Genomic DNA, 13,167 nt, shown 5'->3' with positions numbered 1-13,167 from the left:
CTTGTACTCGAGGGACTTTGGTTTAGAAACTATGTAGCCAACAATTAAAAGTTATTTGAAGGATCCTGAAAACGGACACTAAATTAAACTTATTTTTATAATAGAAATGTGTGTGTGAGTGAGTGAGTATGTCTTAATGTCTTATAGAAAGATTGTTGACACTGTTATTTGCTATTCTAGTAAAAAATTTCTCAATAAACAAGTTCTCAGAAGATTGTATTCCAGAACACCACTTTAGTACTTTGAAGTCAGTCCCTTTTAAAACTTCAAATTACATAGCTGTAGACTCTGTTGGCTGGATGTCTTTGTTGTATCTGAACTTTTCCATAAACACCATTGCTGGCTTGGGGTCAGACATGGAATGCAGGTGCCCTTTCACTGCTCCTTCTCCTCAGGAAGTCCAGTCAATTAGTTTGAGGCAAAGCCACAGATCTTTTTCTTTTTCCTTTTCATCCTGGGAAATCATGGCCAAACACCGACCTCCACACCAAGTAACTTAAACCAAGTGAAATGAACATACTAGGGGTATAAGCTACGTTCCTCGTTAGAATACTTTAGACTTTGACGTATGTGTGTACTAATGTTGACTGAGCGACTATTTACTTCGTCATTTTTAATAACTTCAGAACGTAATATACCTGGGTCTGTTCTTAGTTGGATTTGAAACATAATTTCATCCAGTTCTGTGTTTTCTCTTTTCAGTACCCTTAAGCTTTGAAATATGTTGTTACCTGTTGACAAACACACCCGTGTTGTTTCACAGTTAATAGCCTTAGATTCAGAAGTAAATTCAGTGTGGCTTTCTCTCTAGTGAGCATGCTAGAACTACAACCTTAATTATGGATATTCTATGATTTCCTCCTGGCATTGTGGGGTCATTGGGTTGGGCTTAGGCTCCTCCACTGATAATGAAAACAGGAGGAAAAAACTCTTTGGGACAGTCACTTTCACTAGTGCCCCCATTTTCTCTACTTCTACCAGGCTGTTATTTTTCTTCTTTTACCTTTTGTCACCATTTTCTTAGAGAACGCACCTTCCTTTAATCGGCTGCCTCACACCCTTTCCTGCCCTCCTTTTTGTGGCTTTCTGTACCTTTTCAGAAATACAAAAACCTGAGAAATTTATCTCCACTTTACTATCATCCTTCCTTCTGACTGCTCTTTCTCAGGCAGGGACATTAATAAAGCCATTGAGCACCCAATTACTTTTCAACTTCACGCTACCTGATATTCGTGGGCTGTGGCATTCCAGCCCAACGTTGCTGACCGGGCCAATTTTATGCTGTTTGGAGAGGATGCCCTCAAGGATATCCTAAAGATAAGTGGGAGGTACTGGTGATGCAAAGATACTGGTGACAACCAATCTTCCAACCAGTCCTTTCAGAACTACCTTTCCCCGGGGCAAGGAAGAAACTACAGACAGAAGTCCTCCTGGAACAGCAGTGATACCCACCCAGGCAGCAGAACACAAGATATCTCCCTCCAACACCTACAGAAATAATCCCCAGCAGAACCAATGATGCTACTCTGCCCCAAGTCAGGGGTCATCTACAAGCCTTCTTCAGCTCTTGGTGTCAGATTACTACAGACCACTGGATTCTCAATACTATATCACATGGATACATGATAGAACGTCTGGCACCCCTAAACTGGTTCCTCCCATCCCTGATCCTCCAACAGTCCATTCAAGTAACAGGTGATATGTAATTGTGTACAGCATTGTCTCAACATGTCAGCTATCGAACCAGTCCCCCTGAGAGGAATTATTCTATGACATATACTTAATATTATCTGTAGTGCCATGACCAGATTACTTCCTGATGCAACTGGACTTCTCTGTGACCCTTCCCCTCTGCAGGGATGTAGGACCAATTTGAATGATTTGCCACCACCACTTAATGGATCCAAATAGCTTCCAGAGAGTGGTAGAGACATCTTATCCCATGTTGATGGCTTCTCCACTGGAATGCAGAGTTAAGCAGGGCTATCGACCGTCTGGCTCCAAAGCACCCTCTCTAATTGCATGCAAGAATTCTGCAGTGGTTTCTTGTACTCCACCAGTGGGCCATCACACACATTCCACATCACCACATCAAAATGCCACCAAAAGTGTGGGTAGTGATGAAGTGGGCATCTAGCAGAAACTTGCAGAAGGGCACATCTTTTCATGACCCTTACCTCATAGTTGTCACCACAGATGACAGCCTCTAAATTTGGGGTCTCACTGTGAGGGACAGATAATCCATGCCCAAAAGTCTCCAGAGGAAGCTGAACACTCGGCTGGAGCAGCCCACCTGGCTATGATGCACTTTTCTCCACACCTACACATCAAACGTGCTCCTACGCATGGGCAACTCTAACTTGAAATCCTACCTCAACAAGCAGGGGATCACCAAATCCTGGGATCTCCAAATTGAAATGTTCCACCTCATGCAGTGACCGAAACACCACCTCCTCAGCCTCACATTGGAACACATATCCGGGTAGTCTGGAATCTCTGGTTTTCCAGCACAGTATTTTCCACCATCTTACGTTCTCGCTTATCCATCCACTCTAAGAATATACAAAGTCACATGGAAGATCTTCCTGAAGCAATGCAAAGCAACGGTACTGGATCTTCTTGCATTCCTCCAAAATGGCCTCAGCAAAAGTCTAAAACGCGACACTCTGATGAAACATCAGGCGGCGGCTGTTTCTTCCTCAAACACACCACCTCTTCCAGCTGTCACCCCCTGATGAAATGCTTCCCACAAGGAACAATCCTACAGTGTTCCCCAGATGCCCACCACTTCCCTTCTTGGTACCTTCACAAAGTGCTGTCCACCCTTCAGAAACTTCCATTTGAGCCCCCGAAGGAAGTACTTCTCAACATTGAAAAGTCTTACAGTGGAACCTCGGGCTACAGGCGCTTCAGGTTACAGACTCCGTTAACCCAGAAATAGTACCTTGGGTTAAGAACTTTACTTCAGGATGAGAACAGAAATTGCGCGGCAGCGGGAGGCCCCATTAGCTAAAGTGGTACCTCAGGTTAAGAACGGTTTCAGGTTAAGAACGGACCTCCAGAACGAATTAAGTTCTTAACCTGAGGTAACACTGTATTTCTAATAGCAATAACTTCGGCTTGATGGGTCTCTGAATTGGTCACCCTGTCTATAGCTAGACATCTCTGTATCTTCCACAAGCGCAAAGTGGTTCTTAGAAAGAACCCCTCCTTTCTCCCCAAGGTACTTTCCAGCTTCCATATTCAGCAGGAACTTGATCCTTTCCACCTTCTGCCCCAACCCCTCTCACCTATTAGAGAAGACATGGCACTCATTTGATGTCCAATGAGCTCTTAAAGTGTATATTACCAGGACTGAAGAGATCAGACAATCAGAAACCCTGTTCATTACCTTCCACCCTAACTCACTGGGCAAAAAGGTTAACCCTTCCACCTTATCTGGGTAGGACCTCTATAGCCTACAACTTGGTGAATTGTATCTCACCCTACAAATTTGACTGCCCACTCTACCAGGGTTGATTGCCCCTAGTGAACATTTGTAAGACAGCCACATGGGTATCTCCCAGTGCATTCATGATGCATTACAAGATAGGAATTTGTGTCTCCATTGAAGCTGCCTTTGGCCGCAGCACCCTACAACAGGCTTTCCACATTATGGGATGCAATATCTTCTACCTGACGGCATTTTAGCCACCTTGTTTACTTTGGGAACATGGGCACCTTTGTGTTGCTTTCCTTACAAGACTCTGATGATTGTTCAAGCTTGGTGAGTTCACAAACTGATTGGGAGCCATCCACGTCCCAAAGGATTTTTCCTCCTTCCTTTGTCATCAGGAGAGGGGCCAAAGCCCAACCCTATGACTCCCATGCTGCAAGTCAAAATCTACCCTTTGGGTGAATATTGGTTGTACTTTTTAGGAAGGACGTGATTGAATAGAATGTAAAATTATCCTAGTTTGCTCACAAATGACAATCATTTCTTTAAGCATCATTATGACGATTTTTTTTTGGATGAAGCAGTTCAATCAATCAATCAAATCCATTTATTGTGAGGACCATGCCTGTGCACAAACATCAACACTACAATAGTTAAAAACATTAAAATTCATTACATACTATGCCAACAAAACCTTCTTCCCACAAAATATAAAAGGAGGGAAAACGAGCAACGAGTTAAACAGACGATGAAGGGGTCTTTACATTGTCGTCCATAAATCTTTCCCTGGCTTTCATGGCCTTCATCACAAAAACCGCTACCACATGGGTAATGCGTGGGTTTGCATCAACTAACAAAAATTTTACTCTATCTTCAGGACTGGTTATAGAGTTGGGTATAATTTGCAGCAATGCGTCTCTAAAGCCCGAGTAAATGGGGCAATAGAGGAGGTAATGTGTAAGATCCTCTTTAATTTTCATAAGGCAAGGACATAAACGATGTTCTACTGGGGTTTTTGTGTATCTACCGGTCAAATAAGCAGTTGGCAATGTTTGAAACCGTGCCATAGTAAAAGCTCTCCGAAGGGTGGGATCAGTGAGCTCCACCAAGTAGTTGGCACAGATTTTGACTGCTTTTACTCGGGGGAACCAGTAGGAAAACCCAGAGTTTTTTATCTTAGTGGAGTCCAAAAAGGCGTCTTTTTCAAAGATCCATTCCCGAACTTTATCAGGGCTCCACAATTTGAGAGTATTAAACTCAGGTAGGTTGTATCTAGATAGAATGTCTAGCAGGTTTTTATGCCAAGTGGTATTATATTGTAATGATACAAAGGCTTGTTTAGCCAATAAGGTGTTCGGGGCATCTATGAGGTTGGTGAAAAAACGCAGAAATCTTAAGTGGGCCCTGGCAGACACGGAAGGTAATCCTACTTCCACTCTTAGGAAAGCTGCCGGAGTGCTCTGAGGGAGGCCTAGAATTCTTCTGAGATAAAAATTTTGGAAGATTTCAAGCCGTTCTAACAACTTCTGATTCCATCCCCAGAGTTCTACTCCGTATAACATCTGGGGAATCACTTTTCCAACAAAAGTTTTTAGTGCCGGGGTCACCAGTTGCCCTCCCCTCGAATAAAAAAAGCTGAGCAGAGCACCAAGGATGAAGCAGTTATTTTAATTCTCTGTTATTTGAAATTAATGACAATGAAGGTTTTAATGCTAGTCATCTGGCACTGGTCATTATTATTTTATTCCTGTTGACCCAAATGTAAATTTTAGAGATTCTGCTTGTAGGTTTTAACTATTCTAGGGTAAATAGAAAACCATGTTGAATTACATTTTAAAGATGATAAATAGAACATTTTTACTGAGTTGGATTATGCAGTGCTTAAGAACACCTCCCATACAAACAACAACAGAATGCTTGTGCCATTGTAAACTTTGATGTGACCAGGAATAGTGCCTTGATACCTCTGAACTATGGTAAAGCAATCTCTCATTGAACATCAGGTGGCATCTAACTGTTTATGCAAACTTTGCAGATGCTCTTCCATCGCTTGTTGCAAATTGAACTTTTGACTTTCTTAAATGGTTACAGCTGTTTTGTAAATCTCCTTTTTGAAGTCTAAAATCCTTCATTTGTTTTTTAGCCCACAAAAACTGTAAGAAGAGCTTAAAGAAAAGCATTTATCATTATAAGAAAAGTAAATCAATATATATTTGTTCTTGTTTTCTTTCACCTGAGTATCTTATGATTTAAATTGCATAAGGTCTGAATTCTATTCCAGGTGCCCTTCACAATGACTGTTACATACATATTTATTTGCTTGCAGTGAGACCAAACTTTGAGGATGCTGGAACCGTAGCAGCAGGAAGGAAGCATGAATTTATACGCTCTGAGAGCGAGAACTGGCGCATCTTCAGGGAAGAGCAAAATGGTGAAGATGATGATGGAGGTTGGCGGCTGGCTGGTTCGCGAAGGGATGGTGAGAGATGGCGCCCTCATAGTCCAGGTGAGAGGAAATATGGAAAAGTGCAGCACAGTCTGGTCAGAGGCAGCAAGCCAGCAATGTCTGGAAGGAAAACTTCCTAAAACAATATTTGAAAGGCTTGTTCTATGATGGCAAAATCGTTTTTAGTTTTTTAAATGGGTTGTTTTGTTTAACCCACTATTTCCAGAACGTCTAGAAAAAAAGCAGCTCTTCTTACCTGCTCTGATTTCTTTTCCACCAAACGTAGCTTCCTTTAGTGATCACTCTGAATCATGAGGCTGAAGTTCTGTCATATGCTTCCAGCTACTTGTATAGAAGTGGAAAAACTGTTTGTCATGGAGAATACAGCATTGTGTGTCTTCCTGACGTCAGACATAACTGATAAATGCACAATAAAGCAGCAGTGTGTCTAACTTTGACAGTATTGAAACAGCTGAACCAGCACCACATGATCAGATGTGAAGATTTTACTTAGGGACAAGTACTTGCAGTTCATTTAGTATTTTCTTGTTTAGCATATGAAGAACAACAAGCTAATAAATTTTTTGTTCTTAATAAGTCCATCTGTCTTTTGACAGAAGTCCCGAGGCTGAAATATCATTGGGTAATTTCTGCTACTTTAAAGGAAGTGTAGAGAAACGCCGCATTGTGTAGAATACTGAGGGTTTTTCTGTAGTTGCTCTTTAATTTAGATATAGCTGTTTTAGGATAACACTTACTCATTGTCATTTGTGTAATGGAATATTCTCGATCAAAGAGGTGGGCATTGCAGTAGTCTCAAGTGGAATCCATTATTGCATGAACAGACTTCCACATAGAATCATAGAATCATAGAGTTGGAAGAGACCACAAGGGCCATCGAGTCCAACCCCCCGCCAAGCAGGAAACACCATCAGAGCACTCCTGACATATGGTTGTCAAGAGTACAACAGGACTTTATATTTCTCCCCCCCCCCAAAAAAAAAATCTGCTTGAGAGGCCTCCCTATCTCAAGAGACTTCCCAAACTCCTGATTTTGGAGAGCATATGGAAGACTTTTGGGGTAAGTGAGGAGAGGAAAGTGAAGTCACACAAAACAGTATTGGGCTACAACCCTCAGTTCCTTACTGGTTGGTCAAAGTATTGTTCTTTCTCTGTGTGTACAGAGAGAGGGAGGCTTTAATTAATTAATTAAACAGCTTTTAATCTGCTGTGCAACCCAAGACTCCCAGAGAGGCTTACAAAGTAAGTAAAACAGTCCCTGCCCTCAGATTTGCCATCTGAAAGGCATGACACACAAGGAAAAAGGAAAACAGAGAGGAAGAGAAGAAAGCAATCTCAGGCACCAGTTCTTAAAGGTTACGGTTCTTTTAATTATTGCTGGGATGGAAACAGTACAGTTAGCCTGATAGAATGGCTGCTGTTAGGTGACAACGGAGGGAGAGTCAAAGGCAGCATGCCTCTCAGCAGAGGTAATAGAGCAACCCTACTTCTCTCCTCTCCTTTTGCTCTGCAGGCTTGATGCCCTATCAGCTACATCCAAGACTTCTGATTCCAATAGCCATTTCTATCAGGATGACAAATAGTATCCTGTATCTAGTATAACCAAGTTAGCCAAAATAAGTGGCTTATGCCAAGCCACATTTGAAGATCACCACGTTTCAAGCCCCAGTATCGCTCACACCAACTTGCTTGGAAATGCTTCACCTCTCCCAGGTTGTAGAAAGGTGCATCAACACCTGCTGGTGCCTGCCTGCCTCATTCTCATGTAGGCTTGGGCACAGTTGCACAGCCCTTAGAAACAAGCTTGTTGGCTACAAATCCTTTCCCAGAATTATAGTGCTAGCAGGCCACTTCACCATAGTGACATACAAAACAAGGGCAGATTAAATAAGTAGAATTAATTACCACAGCTTACAAACTACACTCCAAACTCCAGAAAGGAGGATTGTCAGCTAGCAGACAGAGGGTGAAGGCAAGCAGTTTTGAAGATGCTTTAGGACTGATGGAGTTAGTAGAATAGATGCTGCCTGTGATCTCAAAGAGAAGCATAAAAATATGGTAATCCCCATAAAGTGGTACTTGTCTGGATTCATAGAACCACATAGAATGGTCTTACTAGCAAAGGCTGCCCCCCTGTGGCTGAACAGATTGTGAGGCTGCTATTCAGAAAGATTGTGAGGCTGCCCTGGGATTAACTCATAGTTAAATTGTTTTTGTTCTTTTAAGCCCACTTGCATGGAGTTGGGTTGTACAGTCCTTTACATTAATTATATAGCTCAAAGAGACTGTGGTTTAAAGGGGAAATAGTGATGATATATTTATAAAATGCGTGTTTCAAGGTGGACCATAAGCTGTAGTGGCGTTCTGAAGTGCTGTCACTTTGTCCTCTCTTTTCCCTATCCTCTTTTCCTCTATCCCTTTCTCCTTCCAAACAAGTTCTTGCCCTATGGGACTCTTTTGTAAAGTTACTTTCCCGCCCCCTTAGACGGCCCTCGTTCTGCAGGCTGGAGAGAACAGATGGAGCGACGGCGAAGGTTTGAATTTGACTTCCGAGACCGGGATGATGAGCGGGGTTATCGAAGAGTGCGATGTGGCAGTGGCAGTATGGATGATGATAGGGATAGCCTTCCTGAATGGTGCTTAGAAGATGCAGAAGAAGAAATGGGGACTTTTGACTCATCTGGGGCATTCCTTTCCTTAAAAGTGAGAAACTTTCTGTGAACTTGTCATAATATTAACGGTATTATTTATAACCAGTAGTATAAAGTTTGTTGTTTGCATGTGTGTTTTCCTTAGAAGGTTCAAAAGGAACCAATTCCTGAGGAACAGGAAATGGATTTCCGTCCTGTAGAGGAAGGGGAAGACAGGTCTGATTCAGAAGGAAGTCACAATGAAGAAGCCAAAGAAGTAGATAAGACACATGGAAGGGAAAGTGTTAAGACGGAGCATACAGCAGCAGCAGGTAAGGAGGATTTCTCAAGTCTATCCTTTTAAGTTTTGCTTCCACCTTCCAGCTCAGTTAAATAAAGTTACCAATCATTTCAGAAGTAACAGAAGAAACAGTGAAAGAATCTTCACCATCCACCAGGTCAGGTACTCCACCAAAATCCCAGTCACAGGAGCCATTACCTACAAGCCTGCTTGAAAGAAGGGAAGACTGTGTTCCAGAAGTAATAGAAAAAAGAGAAGATAAAGAAAACCAAATGGAGGATATCCCATCAGCCAAAGTGCCCAACAGAGAAGGTAATCATATTTCAGGTTTGGCATAATGTATATGCAAAGTATGCAAAAATAATAAAATAAAATAAAAGACTGTAGTGACAAAGCAAGGTGGAAAGGATGAACTGGTCATTCATACATTGTTTAAGCATTGTTGAAAGCATGCCATCTTGCTTATTGTCTGATTCTACATTTTATCACATAATAACAGTTCCGGTAGAGAGAAGGGCCTTTAAAGAAATTTAATGTCCTTTCTTCCCCATCCCCAGATCCAATTTCTGCTGTCCAGCCTTTACCACAGATTTCTCCAGATGCAGCTTCCCTTGTTCATCTTCCTCCTCCAGAGTCAAATCCAATTCCTGCCTTAAGGCCTGTTCAGACATCAGTCACAGCTGCTCCAGGGATGGGTAATATTCCTGCTGACCCTGATGACGAAGAGGGCCTCAAACATTTAGAACAGGTAGAGCATCTTCGTGAATTCTGGTTTGTTTGTTTTTTGTTGTTGTGCTTCAAAGGCTGAAAGAAAACATTATTTTGTATTATTACCTTGTAAATGCAGCTACCTGATTCAGGTGATTGTGGGTGAAAGCTTTGGGATTTAGACCGGTTGTTGAGAATATCATAGCAATAGCCTTTACAAGTCAGGAGTGCTTATGCACCCAAGGTGGAGACAGGAGTTTAAGATGCAACCTAGAGCTAATGTACCTAGTCAACTATAGACTAGCACACCCCTCACATAGACCAACAGTTGGCAACTGCAGATGAAAACTAGTTTTGGGCAGGACTGGCAACTAATTGCTTTTACAATGTTTTCCTGCAACTGATCATGAAAATGGGCAAAACTATATTGATGTATTAATGGGCAAAAATGACACATATTTTGCAGTTTGACAATACTTCAGATAATCAACTTAATTTTCATTAAAACAGTTTCAGCCTGTATGTTCCTGCCATCTCCTTCTCAAACAAAAATGGAAAATTAATATTTTTGTTAATTAAAGAAGGGGAATTCCTGTTTTCTAAAATTAAGTTGAATCTATCTTGTATATTTGTGTGGTATGCAACTCCAGTAGGTTAACTTTGTGAGTACTAAGTGAATCAAGTTGAAAAATGGACACACACCCCGACATTAATATAAATAGATAATCACCTGACTTCATTCATGAGCATTGTGACAGAATGCGTGTACGCAGTAGAGAATATGAGAGTCACCTCATGCTGCTGATACTCAAGTACAAAATATACACACACACTATATTCCCCCCTTCAAAATACAAATGAACAGAGGGCCAGTCCTTTTCCATGTCAGTCACATATGTTTTAAGGGTAAAGCATTGATATGTAGACATGATCATCTTCAGAGCCCTTCTCTGTCTGCTGATTTTATATAGGAGCCCCTCAGTGTAAAAATGGCAAATAAAAAATGAGTGAAAATGCAGACTGAAAAAGACTCTGAACATAGATTCTGAAAATGACTCCAGAAACAATTCTTCGTTTTCCAGTAGTTTGAATGTTGCTTAAACATGTTGCAAGAAACTTGAATTTCCAAAGACCAATAATTTCTTGTAAAATTCCAACCACGATGTATACAGACATCATTACAATTATTACAATTAATCTATTAACCACCATCTCAAGGTGATTTACACGTAAAATAATGAAAAGCAGTTAAACACAAAAGCAACAGAGACATTTCAAACAAGACTAAAACCCCAACAAGCAGACACTTTTGATAAAGATTCATTTATCAATCTTGGAAAGCCTGTTGGAACGAAAATGTCCTCAGCTGTTTACAGAAGCTGACCATCCTTGCTGCTTACCAGATAATAAGACTTGCTTCCCGGCAAGCAGTTCTGCCAAGCTTTATTATCTTTTTGCATAATTATTTAAACTTACCTTTTCATTCCTTTGTGTCTGAGTCCACCAACCATGATGGTATTATTCATAAGGCTTTCTGCTGAATTTCACCTTATTTCACTGACGGTGTGTAACCTGGCAGTAGTAACCTCAGTCGTTCTTAATGTCCCCCCCCCCCCCCCCTTGCTGCAGCAAGCAGAAAAAATGGTGGCATATTTGCAGGACAGTGCCCTGGATGATGAAAGGCTAGCAGCCAAACTTCAGGAGCAGAGAGTAAAGGGTACTTCAGTACCATTACTCCATGAGGCCATGCAAAAGTGGTTCTACAAAGATCCACAGGGAGAAATTCAGGGTAAGCTTTCATCCTTACCGCTTTTTATTTTTATTTCACTGGAATGTTGTTGTTTTTAGTTATATGTGCACTAAAAAAAGGGTGAGACATAAATAAAAGAAAAAGAAACACCACCCATGTAGAAGGCAAAGTAAAGGGGGGGAGGGAGGGAAATCCATGTATACTGTATACTTTACAAAGTTGTTACTGTACTCCATCAGATATTAACCTATTGCAGTATTTGTAAGAATGGATTCCAAATGTCATTGAATCTGTCCATGGCAAGTTGCGTTTGTATGCAAGTTGTTCATATGTTGCGAGTTTGTATAAGTCTTCCATCCAATCGTAGAAGGGAGCCGCATTTTTATTTTTCTAATTCATCAGTCTTAATCTTTTTGCTGTGGTAAGGGCACGGAGAATCCACTCATATTGTCCCTTTGTAAGGTTCTATGTGCTGGGTATATAATTCAAAGGGATATTTTGCTCTGTAAATGTAAGGTTGTTCCATATAGTTCTGTTGATAGTTTCAGTTACCGTATTTTTCACCCTATAGGACGCACTTTTTCTCCTCCAAAAATGAAGGGGAAATGTGTGTGCGTCCTATGGGGCAAATGCAGGCTTTCGCTGAAGCCTGGAGAGCGAGAGGGGTCGGTGCGCACCGACCCCTCTCACTCTCCAGGCTTCAGGAAACTCTGTGCAACCCTCGGGAGACCGGCTCCGAGGGTTGCGCAGAGCTGCCTGCAGTCCCGGGCTCAGCGCAGCTCTGCGCGGCCATCGGGAGCCGGCCGCGAAGTCCCGCCCAGCTCCCGATGGCCGTGCAGAGCTGCCTGCAGTCCCGGGCTCAGTGCAGCTCTGCGCGGCCATCGGGAGCCGAGCGCTAAGTCCCGTCTGGCTCCCGATGGCCGTGCAGAGCTGCCTGCAGTCCTTGGCTCAGCACACTTCTCCCCATTGCCACCCCCCCCGACCTGGTTCTTCCAGCCCCGCACCGGGGGGGGGGGGAATAAAATTTTTTTTTCTTTATTCCCCCCAAAAAAACTAGGTGCGTCCTATGGGCCGGTGCGTCCTATGGGGCGCAAAATACGGTACCTTCTGTCAAAAATCTTTCAGTATAGAACAATGAAAAAACATGTTTTAGAGAAGCATTATCCTTGTTGCATCTCCAACAGTTAGATACCTTAGATAGCCCTTTTTTAAACAAGCGTAATGGGGTCCAGTATATTCTAAATATTATTTTTTGTTTTTTGAGCCTCAGTTTAAGGTCCAGAGACACCCTTGTTATAGCACTTAACACAGATTCTCACTGTGGGGTCGAAGTTGAGATCTCTAATTCTTTTTTCCATTTCTCCCTCAGTACCGGTATATCAAATTGGTTTGCTAGTGACATATATTTATATATGTTGATGGCCGGGTTTTTTTGTTGTGTAAGAATTAATCACTTGCTTCAATATCTCTGGGGTCTCTCTGGCTGTAAAAGCTGCTGGTCCGTAGATGGTGGTTAGCAAGTTTTTTTATCTGGAGATATTGCCAATGAGCATTTGTAGGTAATCTGTATTTGTCTCTTAAGACAGAATATGTATAAAATTCATCCTCTTTGTTTATCAGCTGTTCGAACGTTAATATACCCAAATTCATCCACCTCTTCCATACAACTATTTCTTTCCCAATTTTTAAAGACAGGTTTCCCCACAAAGTCATTTGTTGTGGAAGAAAAGGTCAAATTTATATTTTCTGGACATGTGGTGCCATATCATTCGAACTAATCTTATTGTTTCAATAGCATCTTGAGTATTAATGTATTTAGACCCAAGTGCTACCCATCTTTCTAAAGGTGCTACATAGGAATATTCCAAAGAAGCC

The 13,167-nt window shown here is 41.8% G+C and overlaps 1 protein-coding gene across 2 annotated transcripts in view; it reads left to right on the top strand.

Moving 5' to 3' along the window:
• Window positions 1–13,167, top strand: part of GIGYF2 (GRB10 interacting GYF protein 2) — a 75,280-nt gene that overhangs the window by 43,975 nt on the left and 18,138 nt on the right. For both annotated transcript variants that reach the window (XM_053389666.1, XM_053389665.1), the window contains 6 exons: window positions 5,763–5,942; window positions 8,389–8,606; window positions 8,700–8,865; window positions 8,949–9,146; window positions 9,392–9,582; window positions 11,172–11,331. In XM_053389666.1, the coding sequence (XP_053245641.1) occupies window positions 5,763–5,942; window positions 8,389–8,606; window positions 8,700–8,865; window positions 8,949–9,146; window positions 9,392–9,582; window positions 11,172–11,331 (1,113 nt within the window). The remainder of the gene's footprint in view (window positions 1–5,762; window positions 5,943–8,388; window positions 8,607–8,699; window positions 8,866–8,948; window positions 9,147–9,391; window positions 9,583–11,171; window positions 11,332–13,167) is intronic.

Source organism: Podarcis raffonei, chromosome 5 (assembly GCF_027172205.1).
Source record: "Podarcis raffonei isolate rPodRaf1 chromosome 5, rPodRaf1.pri, whole genome shotgun sequence".
Classification (NCBI taxonomy): Eukaryota; Metazoa; Chordata; class Lepidosauria; order Squamata; family Lacertidae; genus Podarcis; species Podarcis raffonei.
The sequence above is the reverse complement of the archived record's forward strand: the minus strand, read 5'-3'. Positions and strand labels throughout refer to the sequence as shown.